Here is a 23,083-nt window from a genome sequence, read left to right on the forward strand (position 1 = left end):
CTTTAAAAAAACCCCAAAGGTTTCATTTAGTCTGAAAGTATTTCCAACATTTTCAAAGAAGTAAAAATAAATGTTCGGTCTACTTTGTGATAAAGAAATGATTTAAGTTTTTTTGTTGAGCTCAAAGTTTCATTCTGGATCCTCAAAACAGCTTTTGACAAAATCTCAACTCAAGGTTCAATCACAGGCTTAATCTGTTGAAATGTAAATATCACACTTTGACGTTATTCTGTTAAAAGCTGAACTAAAATAACAAACTAAACCAAACTAAAAAAACCTTGAGACAAAATATTACGTAACGTTCTTTTTGTCAACTGCTGTTTCTGAGTTCAGGAAGAAACTCAAACATCTGTTTTCTCTGACACGTGATTAACTCAGGTTGTCAGAACGACACAGTAAACGAACCTTAAAACGACCTTCTGGGTTTTTAAAAGATCGTCGGGGATTTAACGCAGCGATAAAACTAAGATAGAAGATTCTAGAGAAGACAAAGTGTCCAGACCTCCGACCTCTGACACAGCTCCGTCAGGTGAGCTGGGCTCCGATTGGTCGCTCGTCCCTGCCTCCAGCTGCTGCCTGAGCGTCGAGGTGCGGAAACATCACAGCACTGTGAAACCTACAGACTCCTGAATAACGCTGTGTGTGTAAATAGCTGAGAGAAGAGAACTATTTGAAAAATACAAAGGCGACTCTGCTGTTTGGCATTTTGTATTTAAATTATTTATTTTTGTAGATTTTGACCAATGAGCTCTGCTGTTACAGTGGTGACAGTCGAGCTCTTTCTATTGAATAAAGATTTCTAAGAGACTAAACCAGCGCTGAGTGTTTACTGATGTTTGTGTGTGTTTACTGATGTTTACATTTGTTTAAAGTAGAAAATGAAAAACCTCTTAAACATTGAAACTAATTTCATTATTTGCTGCATTTGTGAATCTGTGAACTTAACGATACTGGTCTGGAAACAGTTTTTTTTAAATTTTAACTGCTGCCTCTAGTGTGAGTCACATGTCCTGAGAGAGGCTGACCGCCCTGATCACAGACTCCACCGCAGCTTCAGGTCCCAGAATCCTCAGCATGCTCTGGAAGGCGTCTGCAGCGCCACCTACAGCCTGAGAGGGAAACAACTGCAGCGCTGCAGAGACACAGAAAAAACAGATCGACAATTTTATTTAATCAACAATCCAAAACCTCGAATACAGGTTGTAATTTGAAATGAAATCCTGTATTTTACACAAATTTTCTGACACTTGGATCATAGATATCTCAGTGGCTCAACTGAACAAATCTACACCACATCCTGGGAGGGTCTGAAGATTTAGATTTATTTCTATTTAATTATCACATTTGTTTCATTATCTTCATTTTGGGTATCATTAAGGAAAAAATACATTATTTTAGCATAGATCTGTGATGTGAAAAAGAGTGAAGGTCTGATAATTCCTGGATGCACTGAACTGTCAGTATCAGTATGTTCAGGTGAACTCCCAGAGGAGCATCTCACCTCTCTCTGGGATCTTTGTCAACAGGTTGATTTTAGGAGTGACTCCTCCTTCTCTGGAAACTTCCACCGACCAATGAATGGACAGGACGCAGCTACGAATCAAAACAAACAGGGAAAATAATTCTACACCAAAAAAAGAAAGAAGCTGTCTCAGCTCAGCTTATTTGTGAGAATATTAAATAGATTTAACTGCACATGGGTTTTGTGTATGAAATAATAATTTACATGATGTATAAAGAGATGGTTATTTACCCAGGGAGCTCGGGGCGATTCAAGGTCATGACCTCTGACCTGCAGCCTCCAGGGAGAGAGACGACGGACGGGTACTTCTCCTGTAGAGAGTTTTAATCACAAGTTCACAGAGTTTGAACATCGTCACTGTGGCTTTCTGTCAACAGGTCTGATCTGGAGTCAGCAGAATCATCACAGGTAAAATAATGTGAAAGGATTTTCCTTTGGATCCTAAAATAACTCAAGTTATATTCTACAAAATGTTAAAGAACACTATTTATTTACATTTTTTTAAGGATAATGTCTGACTCTTAGTTTGAACCAAATGACCAGTTTATTATTCGGCCCCTTTCTTTGTGACCTGCAGTTTCAGAGGTGATTCCTGTTCCAGCTGTTTTTTTATCTTCTTTGACCCTTCACGGTTTGCCCTCGGGGTGGCGCTACAACATCTGTCTACCGACCTGAACTCTGTTCGTCTCCTCCATGAAAACAAACAAGCTTTTACATGTACAGACACATCAAAGTGTAATAATGAGTCATGAGGGAACCAGAAAACATTTGAGTCTCCATTTTGTTTTTCATCATGAGATAAAACATTTGAGAAGTTTATGATCACACACACACACACACACACACACACACACACACACACACACACACACACACACACACACACACACACACACACACACACACACACACACACACACACACACACACAGAGAGCAGGGTTGATGATGATCAGAATAGTTCATGAATGGATTAATATCAAACCTTTTAACTACCAGGAGACATTGAGAGTTTTTCCACATGTTCGTTTGATTTCTCAGAGAATAATTCATGGATCTTGATAAAAATCCGATATTTTGTTTGTGGGTGTGATCTGGTGCAGATCTTGATAAAAATCTGGATGTAGGGAATTTAAATGTGGTTTCATCAGGAGGTCAGAGGTCTGAGCTCGGACACAGTTTTATAATCAAACTGATTTTAACAGTCACCTTCTCATCCACCTTCGTTCTGGGCTTTAAACATGTTGAGCAGAAACCTGTTTTTCTCTCTGACACTCAAGCAGGATGTTTATTCTCGTGTGACCTCTGACCTCCGTCCTACTTCTTCTCCTCGTTCTGAGACGTTTCTGTAACTGAAGTCAAAGTGGACTCAGTGTTTTCCTCTCCGCTCTGCAACATGTGGGTATTTCACTTCTGCCCGTTTGCTTTTCAGTCTTCCTTGGTTTATCCTGCAGCTTGTTGGCCGTGTCCTCCCTTAGACAGGAAGACAGATGTCAGACCTGTCTCTCTCTCGCCCTCTCTGTCTGTCTGAAACTCTCTCTCGCTCTCTCTCTCTCTCTCCCTCTTTCACTTGGTTTCAGCTGCAGCACAAATCCTGGCTTTCCTTCACAGCTCTGTTAGCCTGCTACGCTCTACACAACTGTTCCATGCTCTGAGTGACGCCGAGGCTCACACACACACACACACACACACACACACACACACACACACACACACACAGTATCATCGCAGAGACACAAACGCACACACACACACACACACACATCTCCTGGAGCTCCTGCAGAACCAGAGGAAGAGAAAAGAGGCTGGAAGAAATTGGCCTAAAGTCCTGCAGCTGCCTTCAAACTGCTGGTAATGTAGAGTTAATGTCCGTCTGTCTGTCTGTCCCCGGCTCCTCCCCCTGTCTGTCTGTCTCTCCGTCTGTCTTTTCATGATTTGTCAACATCTGTTGCTGCTGTAGAATTTCTCCTTCACAGATCCAGAAGAAAGAAAGAAAACCCAGAATGCTTTCACCCTTGATTAACGGAATCTAACGTCTCGTCCATTTAACGCAGCACAGAATCTAATCGTTTCACTTCGAGAATACTTTCACTGATTTAGATCTCTCTCCCAAAAAATTCCCCTCCGCTCCCCGATGATGTTCTGCTGCGTTTCACAACATGAGCTGTGAGTCAATGCGATGTTCGGAGAGCTGGGGAGAGAAGAACTGAACCAGAGCGAACATCTTTATTCAGGGTTTCCCGTATTTTTAACTGACCTGGAATCCAACCAGTCAGCTGTAGCTTTTTATGAAACTTGGTGATTTAAGAACAGAAGTGATGCTTTGAGCAGAGCGATGCAAGACTCGACGGACTCAGACTTCATTTTCTTTTTCATCAGTTTGTGCACAGAGGATGATGAGACTGTTGTTAAGTTGGTTTTGGATCAGAAACAGTCGACTGACTTCTCGTTTCCTTCAGGACGTAAAGTTTCTCCTGACTGACATCGACTGAAAACACAGGAGGAGTGTTTGTTTCCTCAGGTTCATAGTAAACAAAGGACGACATGACTGAGTGTTTATCACCCCCTGGTGGCTGGCTGCGGTATCAGTCATAAGTCCCGCCTCTTCCATGTTAACACACGGGACATGGACCAAACTAAAAAGTCTAAATATACGTCAAATGATTTTGACTCAAAGATGTTTTCTGTCTTTTTAGGTAGTTGTCTCTGATATGTTTGGTTTTAATGCGACACTGAGAAACAGAGAAGAGCATTTTTCTATAGATTCACAGACTAAACACAAACTGATATTTAAAAATAATATCTGATTGTTCTTAGACTGGTTTGTTTTGGAAAAGTTTAACAAACAGTGAAGGTGAAGAGACTTTCTGGTCGGATTGTGATTGTCAGGTACTTAAAATCAATTTTACACAATTTTTAACTACAGAGCTTCACTCAGTCAAACTTCAGTCACAACTTACGTCTGAAGAAAATGTAATTTTATGACCTTAAAAGAAGTTTCCTTATCGAAAGTTAAACCAGACCTTTAAAAAGTCACTTTGAGAAACATGCCAAAAAAATCTAATAACAATAACAGATAAAAAAAGTCATTGTAAGTTTTTTCTTTAGTCCAGTTATTGAGTGAAATCCTGAAGTAAGAAAACAGAGCAGTAGAAACAGCAGCAGATTTAAACACTGTCTGCATTTCATTAACCCCCCCCCCCCCCCCCCCCCCCCACACACACACACACACGTCTCCAGGTTATTTTTATCTTCTACCGTTGCTGCTGGAAGTCTCTCCGTCTGAGCCTGCTCATCCAGAAACTGAAGAGCTGAATATTTTTCCATTTCTCTTCCCTCCCTCCCTCCTGTTCTCTTTCCCCTCTCTCTCTGATGTCTGGCTTGTGATTGGTTGGTGGTGAATAGAGGAGGGAGGGTCTGGGAGCTGTTCAGACGTCCAGTCTGTGGAGCTGCGCACTTTCGTTTTGTTCCATCCAAAGAAAATAAAAAAGTGAATGATTAAAAGTGTGTGTGGGTGGATGTCATGGATAAGAGCCTCCTAATTACATGATGTGTAACGTGTGCTCTGGAAAAACATCACGGGACCAGTAGTCGTCCTCTTGTTAACAATTTAATATCAAGTGCTTTAGTAGATAATCATTTCTCCTACGCTTCATTAACACTTCAACTCAGTTTCATCATCTGTGGATTCACAGTACAGTGCACTAACACTTGTTACTCTATGTATTTGTATTATTATGTCACGCAAAGCTCCCGAAGAACTCCCACAATGGAAGACGTCACTTTACAGATACAGTACAGACTGTAACAATACTAATAGAGGAAGATGACGTGCAGCAAAGGTCATGAGCTTGATTTGAACACAGGCCGCTGCAGTCACAGCTCAACCTTGACCTGTGACACATGACATACTGTGACACATGACGTACTGTGACACATGACATACTGTGACACATGACATACTGTGACACATGACATACTGTGACACATGACATACTGTGGAGCCCCTGGAGCAGCGTTCCTGTTCAGATGTTGCTCTGACTGTGAAAGAGAAGCCTCCTGTGGAGACACTCCTGCTGTAGACAATGTTGAAATAAGAACAACTATAATAAATTTAAGTTTTCACACCAGATATGTGCAGAGAAAAGACCAATAAAAGGCAATGAGTGTGGATGAGGTGTTTGCAGCTATGATATAAAATATCTCTCACAGACAAACGTATTTATTAGATCAACACGACAAATGTTAACTCCTGTTTTTGTTCCACACGAGGGCGAGGGAACAAGTTGTAAACACATGATCTCCTCTTAACACCTGATGAAGCAGCTGTGGCCTAAAACACATCCAACTGTTTCCACATCCAGCAAACACAGAACAGCAGCATCCTTTCAAACCTGATGATCAACATCAAATCCAGTGTTCTCTCTCCTTTGAGCTCGGGGGTTGATCTACTCCAACATCTGGATCCAGATGTGTTCCACTATGTGCACTGTTAAAAGCTGCAACTGGCTAAGCTCATTATCTGGTTTCAGACCGACAAGAATCAGCAATAAATAAACAAGCAGCCGCAAAAACTGGAGGTTTCCATCAGGCTCCTCTGGGCCACCAAGCCCAACAATCCTATGATTTAACACTCCCATCATGCACTGGGGCACAGCAACACGACATTTATTACTGTTATTGTGTTTGATACGGAGAACTGGTTCAATCTGCTGCATTCAGAGGACAAAACTATCAGGTGTGTGAAGGTGTGTGTTAGTGTTAGAGCTCTGGTTTAATAATGACAGGACTGCTGCGTATAGACCAGTCATTACACACACACACACACACACACACACACACACACACACACGGAACCAGCCATTAGGACCCCAGCACACAGCTATATGAGGACGAGCAGCAGCAGTGACAGCTCTTTTTGTCAGAGAAGCTGCTGCAGGTAAAAACCTCTTTCTGTTCTGTTGTTCTGGAGAACGAACGTGGATGTGTGTGTTTACTTTCACCTGTTTATCTGCTGGTTTCTACAGTAGAGTGGTGCTGAGGGCAGAGAGAGGGGGACAATGGACTCAAACCTTGGTGGTTTCATGCTCAGTGGCTCCCAATGTTTCTAAACTCTTTATTTTCAACCAAAGCTACTGGGACAACTAACTGTTTAATCTTTTACTTTTGTTTTTGATGCGTCTTATCAACCTGCTGAGGAACCAGTCCAGGGTTGGGTGTTGAGCCCATTTCTTCTTGGGAGCAGAAAGAAATGTGTTTGTAGCGTCGACTATCAGAGACTGTGACTGTTTGTGTTTAGACCAGATTTAACTCTCAGGAGCTTCTTATGTCAAGAGCAAAGTAGATCTTTGGTATTTGGACCTTGTTCAGAATTGTATCAGGAATGGTTTCTATCAGCCATTGTGGAGGCCTCAGTGTTGGTTTAAGTTTTTGTGCTGCTCTGCAGGGATGAGGTGGTGGCTGGTGGTGGCCAGTTTGTGGCTATTGGTGGCCCTGACGATCCCTGACACCCAGGCCAGGAACCTTCGCAAGGATGGTGAGATCCGCCATGGGAAGAGGAAGAGGAGTGGACAGGGTAAGACTCAGTTTCATTAAAAAAAAGAAACACACATCTGGCAAATATCCTTGTTAGCCATCTTACAGTAAGATGGGTTGACTTCTATCAGTTTCATCTCTGTGCGTCTACCTGATTTACATGGATGTGGTTTGTTGAGCAGATGTGGGACTAGATTAAAACTGAAATGTAAGGAGGAGACGTTTGTTTGAGGAGCATCTCAAAGATCCTCAACTCATATGAGCTCTGTCCTTGTTCTCGGACATAAAAACCTCTAATGACACCAGATCGACCTCTTGCATACGTCCCAGCATCTCAGGACTGTTTTTATTTTATAAGAATACATGTTTGTGCTCAAAATGTGTTGATCGATGATTCAGTCATTATTGGACTGTCCCAACAATCGTGTTGCTTTTTATCTGTTGTGAGAAGTTTCTAGATCCTTGATGCAGATTAACAGTGAAACCACAATGTGTTGCAGGTCACGGGGAGGCCAGAGCAGGAAGCTCCAGACCTATGAAGATCAGACTGGTCCCTGGTCCCACTGTCCCAGTAGAACCAGGAGACAACCAAGGACACACTCTGTTCCTACAGTCCTACAAGAACATTCAGGAACAGCACTCCAGCTACAACGTTATCCCAGGTCAGTGACTCAGATTCAACCTCAAAAACGTCCAATGACAATGAGGTAACGGATTTCCTAATGTTCTGCTGGTCTGCGCAATTTCCAAAAGTCTGTTAGTTTCCAGTCATCAAATCATTTCTTTCATTCATCCAACAGTCAGAGACTATTTACAACTTTAAGTGATATAAAGTTACTTCTCACATCAGAGAAAGTAATCCTCGAAAATACGGTTTTAATTTAGAGAATAAAAACATGTAGAATTAAAGACACTAGTTAATTTGTGTGTTTGTATGTTGATGTGTGAACCCACATGGAAACTGACTCACCGAACACAGAACTTTAACATGATGAATGACACAAGAGTTTTCCAGTCAATGAAATCTCAGAGCAGTAAAATAAAGTGAATAAAACATTTGAATGTACGAGTGCAGTCGGAGGAGAGTTCAGCTGAGAGGCTTCGTCCTGCTCCCGTAAGGAAAGAGCTTGTTATTACAGCTCAGTGACTTAATGTCACATCATCACATTCCGACCAGAACAGAAGGGAAAACCATCTGAGGGAAAAGAGCTCGACAGAAACATACGTCCTGAAAACCCCCACACTGAGCTGAGGACACAGGCTCCAAACAAGAACCTCAGAGCCACGTGGAGCCTTTCAGTTTCAAACAATAAAACCAGCATCAGACAGTTGGTGGCGACAGTATGTTGCTGGGAAATAAGAACTATTTGTTTCGGTTTTCACTGCAGTTTGAAATACGAGACCATGTTTGCTTTGTTTTCAGAGTCGCAGACACAAACTGACTCAAGTGTAACAACCAAACAGACCAGATTTCAGTTTACAGAAACAAAAAAACTTACAGATGTCGCACCACCACGACTTTTCCTGAGACGTCTGACGCTTTGCGAGAAATATTCGATTTGCTTTGTTTCGTGGAAAGTGAAAAGTCTCTCCAGTCACCGTGGCAACCAATCAACTCCCTGAACGTTAAACAATCCTTCGACGTGGAAAGTTCACTCGCGATCCTGACGACACCAGCTTTGCTTTCCCAACGTTAACAAACAAGCTTTGTGTTCCAGAGCTTTCTACCTTATCTCAGTCTTCATCTGCAGATGGAGTTTACTCCTCAGCGGCCAAAGAGACGGTTCATAAACCAGTCATCGCGTTAAGTGCGGAACAGATTCATTTGTCAAGATGCATTTCAATCAGGGTGTTTTTCTAAATTCCCAAAACCTTTTTCAAGAAAAAATGTTCGGACCACCAAATATAACTTATTGCAATTATTTAAATCGAATTCATTTTGTCCAATGTGGTCCTGACTGAACTAAGATGATTTTAAAAGACTGACAATATCTCTTCTCTTCTCTTTATCTAGACACCGATTTATTTTTTATCATAGCTGAGTTTTCCCTACCGAAAAAAATTCATTACAAAGTAATTTACTTTAGGTCACATCATCTAATGTTGTGAACACAAGACAAAAAAAGTTCCGTAGAGCCCCGGGTGACATCCTGGAATTTTAGTTTTGTCTGACATCCAAAATATTAAGAAATTCAAGTTTACGCTGACAAGAAACCAAATCAAAGCATCAAATCCTGACATTACAGAAGCTGCGGAATACGGATGATAAATGTTTTTGCTCAAGAAATTATGAATTTTATTATTAAAACTATTAATCCGCACGTCCAATAGTTTCACAGCAAAGTAAAACTATACACTCAACACTGTAGGACGATCGTACCACAGCGGATTTCGAATTGTCGCCATATTATTTGAACAAAACCTGCAATTTACAAGACAATGAAAAGCAAGAGCTCCGACAGCAAGACAATATTTTCTAGAGAAAAGAAAAGCTTTAAAGTACGAGTGCTCCAGAGATGACAGGGTGACAGTCACAGTAAAGACGACACAGTGTTTAAGAGAAATAACCTGAGCCTCTTAACTACCTGTGTTTCCTATAGACGTGACAAAGAGCATACCATTAGAAAGGATAGATGACAGACAGGACCCACTCAAACTAGACACAAAGAGCCTCTTCCTGCTGTATCATAGTGGTTTACAGTCTCTCTTACTGACTCACTCCCAGTCACGAGCGCGTCCCGGCCCGGGTCTGATGTTGAAAGGTGAAGTTAATGCAGAGGGAGGAGTGGAAACACTACAAATCACTGCTTTGTCTGGTTCTGATGCTCAAGTACAAGCTTTAGATTCGACTAGACCTACACAGCAATTACTGCAGCGGGGCCTGCTGCTGCTGCTGAGGGGGATGACGAGGGTCTGCGTGTTGTGACCCACATGTTGCTGCGTCGAATTTGCTTTGTTCTGGACCCGTGCGTCACCGCCCACCTCTCTAATGTGCTCAGTGATTGAAAAAGGTTCAGTGTTGCGGCCGTCGACAGCTGTTGCCTCAGTTGCAAAGTCGGCAAATTCATGCAAAGACTTGCAGGTGGAAATAAGAAAAAGAGACGCCATCTTGTGTAGGCAACTGTACAACAAAAACAACTTTCAACACAAAAAAACCCTGAAGTATAAAATGCATCTGCTTCATTTGAAACTTCCCGAGCTGCGCAAAAAAAGATCATGGGTAGATATGATCCTCACCTCGGATTGGTTAGGGCCAAATACCCCCTGAAATAAACACTGTGACAGAGTGAATAAGAAGGTGAAAATGAAATAGAAATTCACTTGTACACGTTTACAGTGATTTATTTATTTATTTATATTCCTAACGCTTAGAAAACGGCAGCCAGGGGGCGTCATCACAGGCGAATGTCTTACTGCTCTCTCTGTCTCTTGTCTGACACAAAACCAAAAAAATCTATTGAAAATGTAAAATGGTAGCCAGAAATAATTAGATCTTTGTTTGACAAGTTGCGGTTTGTGGGACAAAACTATCTCGTAATTACGTAGTGATGGTGGGTATTCAGCTGTCCACAGTGAGTACAGATCATTTCATGGTTCTTTCCTGGTGAACACACGACCACATACGGCTTCAGGCTGACAGGAGAACTTCAGCCAATGAAACGCAGCAGCACATCTGGATCTTTACCTCGCTCAACTGCCATAAAGTCCCCTCGGTTCACTGTGACGGACGATCCACTGTCATGTGACTGGTTGCAGGCTTCAGGCTTCATTCTTTTGTTCACTCAAACCAAACGTATACTTTCCACATCTGCCCAGTTGCAGAAACACTTCAACTTTGCCATGTGTCCATGTTGGTGACGTCTTATACACTGAAACAAATATTATGACCATGCAACCGTATGAATACTGACTGTGGCCGTATATGAAAGATATTTATATTATTTTGTGTTTCAGATATTATCCACATCAGGCTGGTCTCCGCTGCCGTAATACAGATTGAAAATATTTCTGCGTTTCAAGCTTTAAGACAAATTATATACAGAAGATTTATCTAGAAAACCGACATAATCAACAGTTGCCAATTAACTTTTACTTCCTCCACGGTCACGGTGCATCTTACTGAAAGATTTAAAACTATAATGACAAACTGAACTGACTGTTGTATGTATGTATGTATGTATGTATGTATGTGTGTATGTGTGTGTGTGTGTGTGTGTGTGTGTGCGTGTGTGTGTTGTTTCAGGTAAGCAGGGCCAGTGTGTGTACCAGGGTCTGACCATGTTCGACCAGGCCGTCTGGTCTCCGAAGCCATGTGTGACTTGTCTGTGCACCGGAGGGCGGGTGGTCTGTGACGAGATCACCTGTCCCACAATGCACTGCCACTTCCCCTTCACCCCCGCTGGGGAGTGCTGCCCCGTCTGCATGGAGCCAGGTAGAAACACAACATGTGGTAACGCCATGTTGCAGCATCCGGAGAAAACAGAGATGGAAAATGCTTCAGGAGCGACGTTTGAAGGGTTTAATTCTTTCAACACTTCACGTCATACAAACCTAAAATTAACTTTTACAGGAAAAGTGTAGGAATGCAAAAAAAAAAAAAGGACTAATATATTGTACATTCTTGTAACTATAAGGAGAATAAACTTAACTTCCTCACTAGTAACCATGTGTTAGGAGTCAGTGTTAATTTAATCAAACAGTAAATGTTACATTTCTGGGATGAATCACTTTTTTACTCCTCCTTTCCATCTCTGAGGCCTCAGCATGTTGCCGTCAGTTTCCATCATGGCTTTAAAAATGTGGTTCGCACATTTTGGGTCAGTCAACACACACGTTGTGACGCATTTAATATGTCTGTATGTTGGGAGATGACGCACGGATGACTACAGATCTACATTCAAAGTCAAGTCTGAATTTGGAAAAGTTAAAAAGTGCAAACACACTGAACAGAAATGTCTTAAATAACAATATTGTTCTTCAGAGTTAAAAAAAGGAGAAAATATCTTGACCATATCTTGTAATAACGTCATAACTAAACTATACTTTAAACCTTGTTGATTGTTTTATAAGGATTTCATTTGGTTATTAAACAGTTGACCTGGTTATGTAGCTTGCCCAGTTTATTAATTTAAAAGACTTTGGTCATGATCATGAGAAATGATTTAATTTAAACCTTATTAGATTTAGATTCCGTAGCAGCTAACGCCAACATCAGCTAATATTATTATTATCTATTAACTATTAATAATAGACGAACTTTACCTGACTGTGGCAGTACAGGTAGCGTTGAGTTGGGATTTGATCCAGACTGGTCTACAGCAGCCGTCTGCTCTGTAGCTTCAACAAGCTGGACTTGTACCTGTCTATGTGGTCAAATGTGGGCGTCTGTCTGTCTACAGCACTAACACACAGCCGTCTGTCTGTCCACCTCCTGTCTGTGTGTCCCACTATCACTGTCTGCGCTCGCCACCTCTCATCTGTCCTTCTCCTTTAGTTTTCGTTATCTTTTCTACATTTACTTCCTCCTCTCCTGTCTGTCTCTCGCTCTTCTTTCCTATTTCCATCCCTTTTCTTCCTTCCTTCTTTCTTTGCCGTCACCTTTTTCTTTCTTCTCGAACAACTCCTGCCTCCTACCGCCTCCTGCCAACCGATTGGCCGCCCCGCACCCCCCCGCACCCACCCTAGACCCTGACCTCAGCCTTGACCTTTCTGGTGACTCTCCAGTTCCCAGTGACCCCAGCGAGCCTGTGACCCCGCTGACTCAGGAGGAGATCAGGCGAATTATCTGGCGAGAGGAAGAGGAGCACCGCGAGGAGGAGGAGCGCCTGAGGAAGAAGGACGAGGCGAGGAAGAAGAGGAGGAAGCTGAGGAAGGAGCAGGAAGAGAAACAGAGAAAGATAGTGGAGGAGAGGAGGGGGAAGGAGCAGGAGGCCCTGAGGTTGCAGGTGGAGAAGGAGGAAGCAGAGTGGAGGAGGCAGATAGAGGAGATGAAGAGGCTGGAGGATGAGAGGAGGAGACAGGAGGAGGAAGACAGGAAGAAGAAGGAGGCAGCAGAGAGAGAAGCAAGGGAGAAAGCAAGAAAGCTAGAGGAGAAGAGGAGGAGGCAGGAGGAGATCCTGAGGGAGGAACTTCTGGCTCTGGTCGAGGAGGAGGAAGAGGAGCACCAGGAGGAGGCAGATGAGGAGGTGTGGCTGAGAGGAGACGTCTTTCAGATGCTCCCAAAAGAACCAGAAGAACCAGAAGAACCAGAAGAACCAGATCTCATCCCTGCTCCAATCCCAAGACCCCCTGCTGCTACAGAGGATGAGCTATATGAGGTGGAGGCAGTGGAGGAGGAATGGGAGGAGGAATGGGAGGAGAGGGAGGTGGTGGTGGGACGGAACAGAGGAGGCCTCCCTCCAGGCTGCGACATTTCTGATGTCACTGTGACATGTGAGAACGCCAAACTCTTCCACTTCCCGCCTCTGTCCATACCTGAGCTCAAATCTCTGAGTCTGGAGGGTGAGTCCGCACCACAACACGACGAGGAGCTGAAACACACGGCAGCTCCGAGAGGAATCAATCATTTTAATAAGACTCCACATTATTTTACAGAATCTAAATCCAGAACTGAATCTCATACTCTATAGATTACTACTTTAAACTAGAATGGCACTCAGTGGATGCATGCCTCCGACAACAGTCCACAACAGGCCCCTTAAATTCAATCAAGCTTCAGAAAATGTCACCCAATGATAGATCCCATTCACACTGGTATTAAAATCCATTCTGAGAGATCCGATCACAAGTGGTCAGCACTAAGCTCAGGTCGAATACATCCTGAGATCCAGTCCCTCTCCCATTCAGGAGGTGGAAATGTGTGTCCTGGGCCGATCCGAGAATATAAGAGACTGGGTTCTTCCCTGACACATACCGTCCAGTAGGTTTTGCTTACAAACAAATAAAGGAATCAACAAACAGAACCTCCTTGGAGTACTATGGATATAAAATTGCTTAAAGTTAAAACGAGAGATTCTTACTCCACACACTGACTCTGATGCAATGAACTAATCGTTTCACCAGAGAACAGAAACCACGCAGTCTGTCGGAAAACAAAAACACACGCTCCACTTGTGATTAGGATTTATAGAGTTTTACTGCTGCGTTTACCTCACAGATTATCTTTGGCTGAGTTCAGACGTAGCAGGGAGGACAACCAGACAGCTAGCTTTCAGCATGCAGCATTAACATTATTTATGTCCTTTAAAATGACAAAACTGAGGTTATCACCAACTACGAGGGAGGAGCTGCAACCTGACTCTCCTCGCACGTTGCAAGGATAGATAACGATCCAGTGTGAGATGAGGTAGACTTGCAGCAAATCCAGGAACTAAAAACCAAGAATACAAATAAAGAAACCTGCGACTCAAACACACTGCAGTGCTTACTGAAAACTAACTGAAAATGTTCTGACCAGGAAACCACATCAGCAGCATCCCAGCAGGAGCCTTTAATGGCATCCCCAACCTGGAGTGGATCAACCTGAAGAAAAACAAACTCACCTCTGCCGGCATTGATGCCAAAGCCTTCAAAGTAAGATGAACTATCACACTAAACCAATGCTACCCGTCAGAATAAAAGCCAATTTATTTCCCCCAATAATCTGTCTGCCACTCGATATAACGTTTATCATGATCCACCTACAGCTGTCAAATCTAGTATTTCAACATTTATCATGTGCAGTATGAAAGAGGGAGGCCTGGAGTTCTGCAAACTTCCCCATCACAGACCTCCCAGTATCACCAGTACCTACAGCATGTGTTTGTCTCAGGGCCTGAAGATGCTGAGTCGTCTCTACCTGGACGGGAACCTGCTGGAAGCCGTGCCCTCTGCCCTCCCCCCATCCCTGCAAGAGCTGAAGATCAGCGAGAACAAACTGAGGGGGATCGGTGAAAACAGCTTCCAAGGTACTGACAGAGCATCGCGTACTGACGTCAGTGTTAATGTCACTAAATACTCTGTTATCAGTTTTTTACACTCAACTACTACACAACAACTTAAAACGTAAAAAAGATCCTTGAAGCTCAACTTTGAAAGAGACAAAAACCTTTATTCCATTAATAATCACACCTTGTGTTTCCTGAGTCAAAGAGAATGTATTTTTCTGTTTTGTTTTAAATTTTACAGGTGGCTGTTGTTGAATCAAACATTTCCCCTCTGCTCTACACAGATATTTCCTGCCACATTGATTTCAAGACTAATTTCCAGCTGGGCAGAATACATTTATATTTGTTTTATCTTTAAAGATATGAGCAGCCTGGTGATTCTGGAGCTGGAAGGAAATCTGTTGAGTGAGGGGAATGTGGATCCTCTGGCCTTCACTCCGCTAATCCAGCTCTCCTACCTCAGACTGGGAAGAAACCACTTCCGCACCATACCACAGGGGCTTCCTGCTTCACTGCTGGTATGAAGTTATATCTGTTTACACGACCATCTCTCCTCATACCTCACACAGCCAGGCGTTGGATTTCCTTTATAAAAGTACAAGTCACTTTGACACCAGAAAAACTGGCCCACGTGAAACTTTAACCATGGCTCAACCTGCTGTGGACTCCAGGACTCATTGTGAACTCTTAAAAATATACATAGACTATAAATTTCAGATCAATATCCTGGCAGGCTGATACAAACCGAAGCCCACATATCATTTTCAGGTCTCTAGACATGTGATTGACTTTGTGAACAGCCAGTTAAAGTGGTGCCATGAGAATCTTTGGGCCTTTTGGACAACAGTTGGTAGAAATAGGTGAATTGCTCAATATATGAATCTTAGTTACGTCTCTTATCAGGTTCAGTCACATCCTCCGAGGCCGTCTGAGGAACTGGCAGCGTTCGGAGTTAAAGTTTGCTGACGTGTCACTATTTTCTTCTTGGCTCCAATGTTTAAGACTATACTCCATTGAGTAAACTCGGCCTCTACCTGTGGGAAACCAGACCGCCCAACCTGTAATTATGGCCTCTGGTTAACCACAGAACTCCACTAACATGCTGCTGCTGTAAATCCACCTTAAAACCAACTTCATGTTATGACTTTGGACAGTTTCTACAAGCTGTAAATCCAAAATACCACAACTCTTTGTGGTCATTAGTTCTGGAGATCATGGTTTACCTTTAGTATTTGTTGCTTTCAAACACTTACACTCCAACACAAGTACAGCCAAGAGTGATCATCACCTCCGCCAAGGAGGTAATGTGTTTGTCTGTTTGTCTGTAATCAGGATTACTACTCAACCGATTTACATGAAGGTTTGTGGAGACCTATTCAATTTTAGTGCAGCTCCGGATCTGAAGGCGGATCCAGGAATCTTTTTTCACTTTCTCTAACACTGTGAGGGCGTTGTTAACAATTTAACAATTTAACAATTGTTAAATTGATTGATATTTACGAGTGTGCGCAATTTGGAGCAGGTCAACAATAAAAATGTTGATTTAGTGAATTTAAAGTTGGTTTCACAAGGAGACTGCTGGTGCTTGGTGGAGGTTTGCACTCTAATGAGAGACATTCTACTCATGATAATTTAAAGATGAGGGATAAGATAGATATGACAGATTACAGATTAAATAGGCAGAAACTCAGCATGTGTCAGTATGTAGCAAGCAGCTTCCAGCAAAAACTGAAGCTGAATGCAGTTTTATAACCTTTGACGTGAAACTGTCTCATTAAGTCACAGACCTTTCTGCTACGAGCTCAAGAATGAGAAACAGTAGACGAAGCTGTTTAATTACAAACTCATAAACACCCCAATGGTTGGTTTTATATTGGTCTCATTAAAAAGTGAAAATGAATGAGATAATAAAATCCAACCATAATACTGACACTAAATTCCAGTCATTATTCCAGTAATTATTACCAAACTCGGTTCAGGCGTGGGCCAGAAAACCAATTACATTTTAGAGTTTGCAGATTCAGTTGAAGGGCAGATACAAGAATTTGATTACATTTAGGAGATTTTCACCATTTTCTGTGTAATTAACACATGGATCTTGATATAAGAAACAGCTGTTGAGATGAGTTTGTGTAACTTGGTGCAGATAATCAGTCTACGCTTCTTTTTCCATCACAAGAGTTCGACATGCAGTAGGATTGATGGTTGAGCTATAGACTTTCTAGTTGTTAATGAGGTCCCCCCCCATCTAAACTCTTCTCTTTTCCTTGATGATGACAAACGTTTGTTTCATGTCTGCCTGTCGTACAGGAGCTGTACTTGGAGAACAACCTGATTGAGGAAATCTCGGAGACAGTTTTGAACCAGACCAGAAGTCTGAACGTGGTTTCTCTGAGACACAACAGGCTGGATGAGACCAGAATCGCCCCGATGGCTTGGATCAACCACAGGTACGACAAAGCAAGATATGTCACAATTACCCATGATCCTCCAGAGTGTCAGGAAGTTACTCTTTACTAAAGTCAGCTCTCACCAATACAGATATTTTTTGTTTCATTACAATAAAGTGTCAACGATAACAATCAGCTATTTATGCCTTATTATTCCAACTACAACTAAACCTCCCCTCATCTTCCTTCTCTGCAGAACTATTGAGTCCATCGACCTTTCACATAACCACCTTTACCTGGTTCCGTCCTACCTGCCCAGATCGCTGGTCCATCTCGTGCTGGTGGGAAACAACATCGAGAGGATACCTGGTCGGTGGAAACTCTTTATGCACATCTGGATGAAAACTATGATATCTAGCAGATGGGTTGTGTTGGTAGATACCTGGAGGATTTCCTCAACAATCTTTGGGCCCAAAAATATTAAGAATGGGAAACTGCTGAGCTCAAAGTGGATTTCAAACCTGCTGTTTTTATAGCTTTATTTGATACATTTGTGGTATGATGATCTGCTATGACGACATCAGGGAATAAAGGAATAGATAATAGACTTCATAGCTTTATCGTTTTCCACTGCAGGAAATATCTAAATCTAATATACGGTGTATTGAGTATTGCTGTTGTTTCCACTGGTCTCCTCCTGCTTCGGTAACGAGCTCCTGGAACCAAATTGCTAAGGAAATGATACTTAATCAAGGTTTCCAGGTACTTTCAGGGGTTGGCTGCAATCACATTATAAGAAGGACAGAATAGAAGCAACCATTTTAACTACTGCACCTGCACAGAGCAGGACAACCAACACTTTAAAAAGAATAACAAGGGAAGTGAGCTGGACAAGCCAACACGTGCAGGGATGTTGTAAAAGAAAGGAGCTGGAGGCAGCAATTCACAAGGGCTGTAGAAGAGAAACTACAAAGTGCATTTATGGACTTGGATGCTAATTTTAAACAAATTGACTTCCTCCAGCCACAGCAGGCTCTGGATTCTACTGTGGACTTAGGACAAGATTACAATTATCAAGAGTATAATGAAAGTTACAGTTTCCTTCATCCCCACAGGCTACGTCTTTGCCCACATGGATCCCGGGTTAGAGTATCTCTACCTCTCCTACAACAAACTGGATGGAGAAGGGATCGAGGCCGAGTCCTTCTTCGGCTCATATCACTCCATGGTGGAGCTGTGTCTGGATCACAACCAGCTCATGGCTGTGCCATCAGGCATCAACGAGATGACCAACGTGCACTTTCTCAGACTCAACAATAACAGGATCAGGTAAGAAGACAAAATCCATGAAAAATGATCTGTTAAGAGTTCAAGGATTTCAACATAATTACTTTCTGGGAATTACGTCTTCCTCCCACAGTCCAAAACGTGCAGATTGGGGTTGACTGTACTTTGTATTGTCTGTAGGTGTGAATGTGAGTGAATGGTGGTTTGTCTCTTTATGTTGGTCCTGTGATACACTGGTGACCTGTTCAGGGTTCGACCCGTCTCTCGTTCAATTTCAGCTGGGATTGGCTCGAGCCCCTTCGACCCTCAAAGAATCAGCGTTGCAGCAATCGGACATTTTGCAATATTTTCCGAACTAAACAGAATATTTTTTATAATTTTTACATCATAACCTCTAACGAGTGCTTGTTTTAGGTGTGAGTGGTTATACAGGAGTGTATAATTGTTTAAGTGGTGACCCGAGTTCATTCTGTGGCGTAAGAGCCAAAATCCTTCTCATGTAGCTGTGTTTCTGAGCCGTTTCCATGGTTTGATGGACACAGCAACTGTACATTTAACATTGAACAGATGATCTGCGCCTGATGTCTGTGCGTTGAATGCTGCTCTGCTCTCTCATCTTGGAGGACGGCCCAAAGATCTGATTAAGACAGTTAGTTGGACAGACTGCACACTCGTCGCTATTGACAGATGTGTTTTCCACAAATTTAGTCTAAACAGAGTTTTTCCACTGAATTGCTACATTAGATTTTAGCATGACAAGCGACTGGAAGAAACGGCTACGGCTTCAGTTAATGACATTTCAGGGTTTAGTTCCAGTTGAGTAATAGTGTTAATTATGTTTTGGAGAAGGCGTCTCAGTTCTCAGTGAACACCCAAATTCAAACATCCAGGTTCCTGCAGGTATTTTTTTTCCTTTCTTGGTGAGAATTATAAGGAAATACCAGGATCTCAGTTACGAGGATTTTTCATATATCCATCCATTTTCCAAAATGCATATCCTGTTCATGAACTGGACTCCATCCCAGGGTACAGACTCTTAGGTCTGTGGTCTCTAGTCTCCCCTCACAGTGCATCTATACCTGAAGGAATCCCATTGATGATTAAGCTTGGAGCCTATAATTTCTGTCCCTTATTTGACCAGAACAAGTAAATTCCTGAGATTTAGGAACTTATTGTGCAATAACATTGGGAATTTCTGGTATCAATTATTCACCAACTACAAACATATGACCCAAGTTTTAAAGATAAACGGACTTCACGGTCAATTAAAGTACCAAAAGACAATCACACCAGGGGACTAAAGACAGTGTGACCCTTTAAGTCGATACAATCCTTTAATACCAACAATAAAAAGTCTGTAAACAGATTAGAGCCTGAACGAGTGACTCATTCATCACAGCCTGCCAGACGATATTAAAGTTCATCGTTCATTCAGCGAACGGTCGTCCTGACAACAAGAAACAAAACAAGTGTCTGGGAGTCTCCCTGAATCACCTCATCACCCTCTCACAGGTCCATGCACAGCACACACTTAAACCAGGTTGTGGTATTTACATTAAGTAGCATTACCACTGAAGCACTGTCCTGTGCTCCAGCTCCACTGTCAACATGGCTGACACGCCAGGTGGGAAACTGGAATCAGCCGGCAAAGCAACACTGCAGATAACTTGTAACATATGTGGTGCAGTACGAGCAAAAACAATAATTGTCACTAGATATTAGAGAATTTAAACTTTGAAAGGGTTACAGGACTTGGGACATGGACTGAGGGGACATGGACTGAGGGGACATGGACTATGCACTAGAATGTTTCATGTTCCCGATTCCTGAGTAAAAAAAGGTAAACTGGTGTATACTTATGTGTTTTTGTATTGAAACGGATAACAATTATTAAAAATGGATTTGGTGCCAGGTTCCCCTCAAGGGCTCCGTAGGTTACACCCAAATTAAAAGGTTTAACTTTAAATTCAGTTCGAAAATGACACAGCTCCCCACAGCTGTATTGCAAACTATGGAACAATGTGAACCCTTTCTTTTTGCATGAGTAAATACTCTCATTGCAGCTTATGAATTTACTTACTTTTGTTTATCGGAAGAAACTATCTCTCCTTTAAAATCACACAAATACAACTTCTGCTTGTTGCTTATTAACATCACAGAGAATAAGACCAGCGGTCATAGAGCAAAACTGAGGAATATAATTGTGCATCATCTGCATCTGAGTTGTGTTTTCCAGAGATTTTAAAGATGTGTTGCCTTTTTGTGTTAAATCTTTCTGTCTTGGACTGATGATCAGACAAAACAGCCACTAAAGGCATTGGGGCATTAGAACGAATGATTAATCAACAATAAAGAAAATCTTTGTTAATTAGAGATCTAACTGGCCTTTCAATGCTTTGTCTTCAAGGGGCATCCCTGACGAAAGCATCTGTGACCCGAACCACAGCGGAGACTCCACTCTGGTGGCACTGAGGCTGGAAAACAACTACATCGACCCCCAGAAGGTCTCACCGTCGGCCTTCTCCTGTGTCCGCGCCTCCTCCAGTGTGGTCTTAAAGCCTCAGCAGAGTGAGCGCCGGAGTCCACACAAAACCAAACACTAAAAGACATTTGTTTGTAAACCCTGAAACACAGGAATGAATATATTGGATTGTAACGTGCCAAAGGACGTAAAAAGTCAAGATAAATGTCCTTCATTAGCTTCCACTGCTGCTGCATGTTACTCAAATAACATTCAAAATAATAAGAAAACTACCCTCAGAAAGCCTCTCACATTATAGTCTGATGTACAGACTGAACATGGACATTTTGACATGTCTCAACACGGTTACAGCTGATGTAATTTGGCTCGTCTCTATCGTCCTGTCGTTCTCTTGGACGAAATCCTTACAAGCTGCATAAAAGTACGATTTTCTTCTCGTCTGGCTCTCACACGTTTTTTTTAAGGTCTGGTAAGTTGTCACCTGAATCCTCTTAAATGAAGGAAGGTGACAGAACATGGTCAGACTTTAAACACATCTGTTTCCTTTTGTGAAATGTGAAACTCTCTAAAATGGAAAGAATCCCTGCGCCATACACAGTAAAAAGGAAAATGCCAATAAAGAAATGGAAAGAATTCGAAGAAGTGATACCACAACCCCAACACATCATTTTTTAACAACCTCAGCACCTTCATGTTCGTGAGTAGTAAAACTGCATGTGTGCCTCGTCCTTCAGGCTCATAGTGTTTACGATTCAGAGAAGGTTAAAGGATTAGGTTCAAGTGAGCGCTGCTGGAGAGATAATCTGACGGACGAAGACACGGAGGGTGTACTGACACATCTGCTTATAGGCCTGATGCAGAATTTATTCGGAGTCTTTCCATGTGTCGTAGGTTTTGAGTCATAGTTTAGCTTCAGATTTCACATGTCGACGGCACGCTACAATACTAAATACATACATTGTCTGTAATTTGGCCATTTTGTGCTTTAACTATATTCCCAGCAATCGCTGTTTCACTTCAGTCTGTTATCCAGAGTGATGGTGGGTAAATTGGAGACACATCTACCTATCCTCTATTCCCCCTTGTCTTTTGACTGAAGGACACTTTTCTGTAGGGTTGAGTATTCTTTGAGTTTTTTTCTGATACCGGTACTTTTAAAACAGTACCTGCACCTAAACCGTGCGCAAAACAACGGTCAGTGATAAGAACAGGTTTTTATTGCATACAAATACAATAATCTACTAATTTAAATAAGGGCTAAACTCGTCATAAATTTACAAATGTACATTAATTTACACTACATAATCACATAATAAATAAAACCTAATCCAACTACACTAATTTAACACTAAGTAACAGTTTCAGGACTCAATACAACTCAAATGGCTCAGCTACAAACCAGGACCTCCCTTTACACAGTATTGTTCTCAAACGTTTGCTGCACGTCCTGGTGTTGGAATCCTTTTACGTGGTTTCATTTAATGTTGAATGTTGTGATGCGCAGAGCTTTGTGTGGACGATGTGGTCTGAAGAGACAATGAATCAAAAGCCTTTGACCTTCAGTTGTCTGTAAGAACTCTATAAGAGTTGGGCTGTGGGGGAACCACTGGTTCCAGAGGTCTTTGCCTCACTGTAAAATTTCCACTTCAGGGTTTTCTTTCCTCAGCACAGAAACACAAGAATCTCCTGGGTGGTTGAACCCTACTTTAGCTCTTTAGCTCTATGTTCATCCTTCAACCACGAACCTGTGTAACCGAGCTGCAGTGTAGTAATAAGCAAACACGAGCTTTGACAGTGGATAAAAGAATGGATCCGCACTTATGAAGAGTAAATCCTTTGTGTGCAGGGGAGATTAAATGCTCTTACTGTTGTAACTTTGCTTTACGTTAAGACGTTTTGTGTTATTACAAATAGCAGAACTGTTTGAATGATAAGCCCTTCAC

At 42.2% G+C, this 23,083-nt stretch overlaps 2 protein-coding genes across 5 annotated transcripts in view; one reads left to right on the forward strand and one right to left on the reverse strand.

Annotated features, from left to right (window-relative positions):
• Positions 1-923: 923 nt before the first annotated feature.
• cenpp (centromere protein P) overlaps positions 924-23,083 on the reverse strand; it is a 72,663-nt gene continuing 50,503 nt past the window's right edge. For both annotated transcript variants that reach the window (XM_034586525.1, XM_034586524.1), the window contains exons 7-9: positions 1,754-1,833; positions 1,502-1,593; positions 924-1,132 (exon numbers count right to left, since the gene is read on the reverse strand). In XM_034586525.1, the coding sequence (XP_034442416.1) occupies positions 1,002-1,132; positions 1,502-1,593; positions 1,754-1,833 (303 nt within the window). In that variant the 3' untranslated portion in view covers positions 924-1,001. The remainder of the gene's footprint in view (positions 1,133-1,501; positions 1,594-1,753; positions 1,834-23,083) is intronic.
• ecm2 (extracellular matrix protein 2, female organ and adipocyte specific) lies at positions 2,841-21,794 on the forward strand. Of its 3 annotated transcripts, none has more exons than XM_034586517.1 (12): positions 2,841-3,372; positions 6,968-7,096; positions 7,557-7,718; positions 11,300-11,488; positions 12,781-13,557; positions 14,513-14,628; positions 14,867-15,002; positions 15,342-15,499; positions 17,292-17,431; positions 17,628-17,740; positions 18,487-18,700; positions 21,066-21,794. In XM_034586517.1, the coding sequence occupies exons 2-12, from the start codon at positions 6,970-6,972 to the stop codon at positions 21,259-21,261; spliced, it is 2,328 nt and encodes a 775-aa protein (XP_034442408.1). In that variant the 5' UTR covers positions 2,841-3,372; positions 6,968-6,969; the 3' UTR covers positions 21,262-21,794. The 3 variants fall into 3 exon arrangements, with proteins under 3 accessions (XP_034442408.1, XP_034442409.1, XP_034442407.1); XM_034586516.1 differs by having other exon boundaries at positions 2,842-3,372; positions 12,742-13,557; XM_034586518.1 differs by lacking the exon at positions 11,300-11,488.

This window comes from Hippoglossus hippoglossus, chromosome 5, assembly GCF_009819705.1.
Source record: "Hippoglossus hippoglossus isolate fHipHip1 chromosome 5, fHipHip1.pri, whole genome shotgun sequence".
NCBI lineage: Eukaryota > Metazoa > Chordata > Actinopteri > Pleuronectiformes > Pleuronectidae > Hippoglossus > Hippoglossus hippoglossus.

What these genes read in the sequence shown, in the direction of transcription:
- ecm2 (XM_034586516.1), top strand. Translation starts at nt 6,970, where the DNA reads ATGAGGTGGTGGCTGGTGGTGGCCAGTTTGTGGCTATTGGTGGCCCTG. An exon ending in CAAATCTCTGAGTCTGGAGG is followed by an intron (nt 13,558 to 14,512) that starts GTGAGTCCGCAC and finishes TGTTCTGACCAG; the next exon opens with GAAACCACATCAGCAGCATC. An exon ending in CAACATCGAGAGGATACCTG is followed by an intron (nt 17,741 to 18,486) that starts GTCGGTGGAAAC and finishes TCATCCCCACAG; the next exon opens with GCTACGTCTTTGCCCACATG.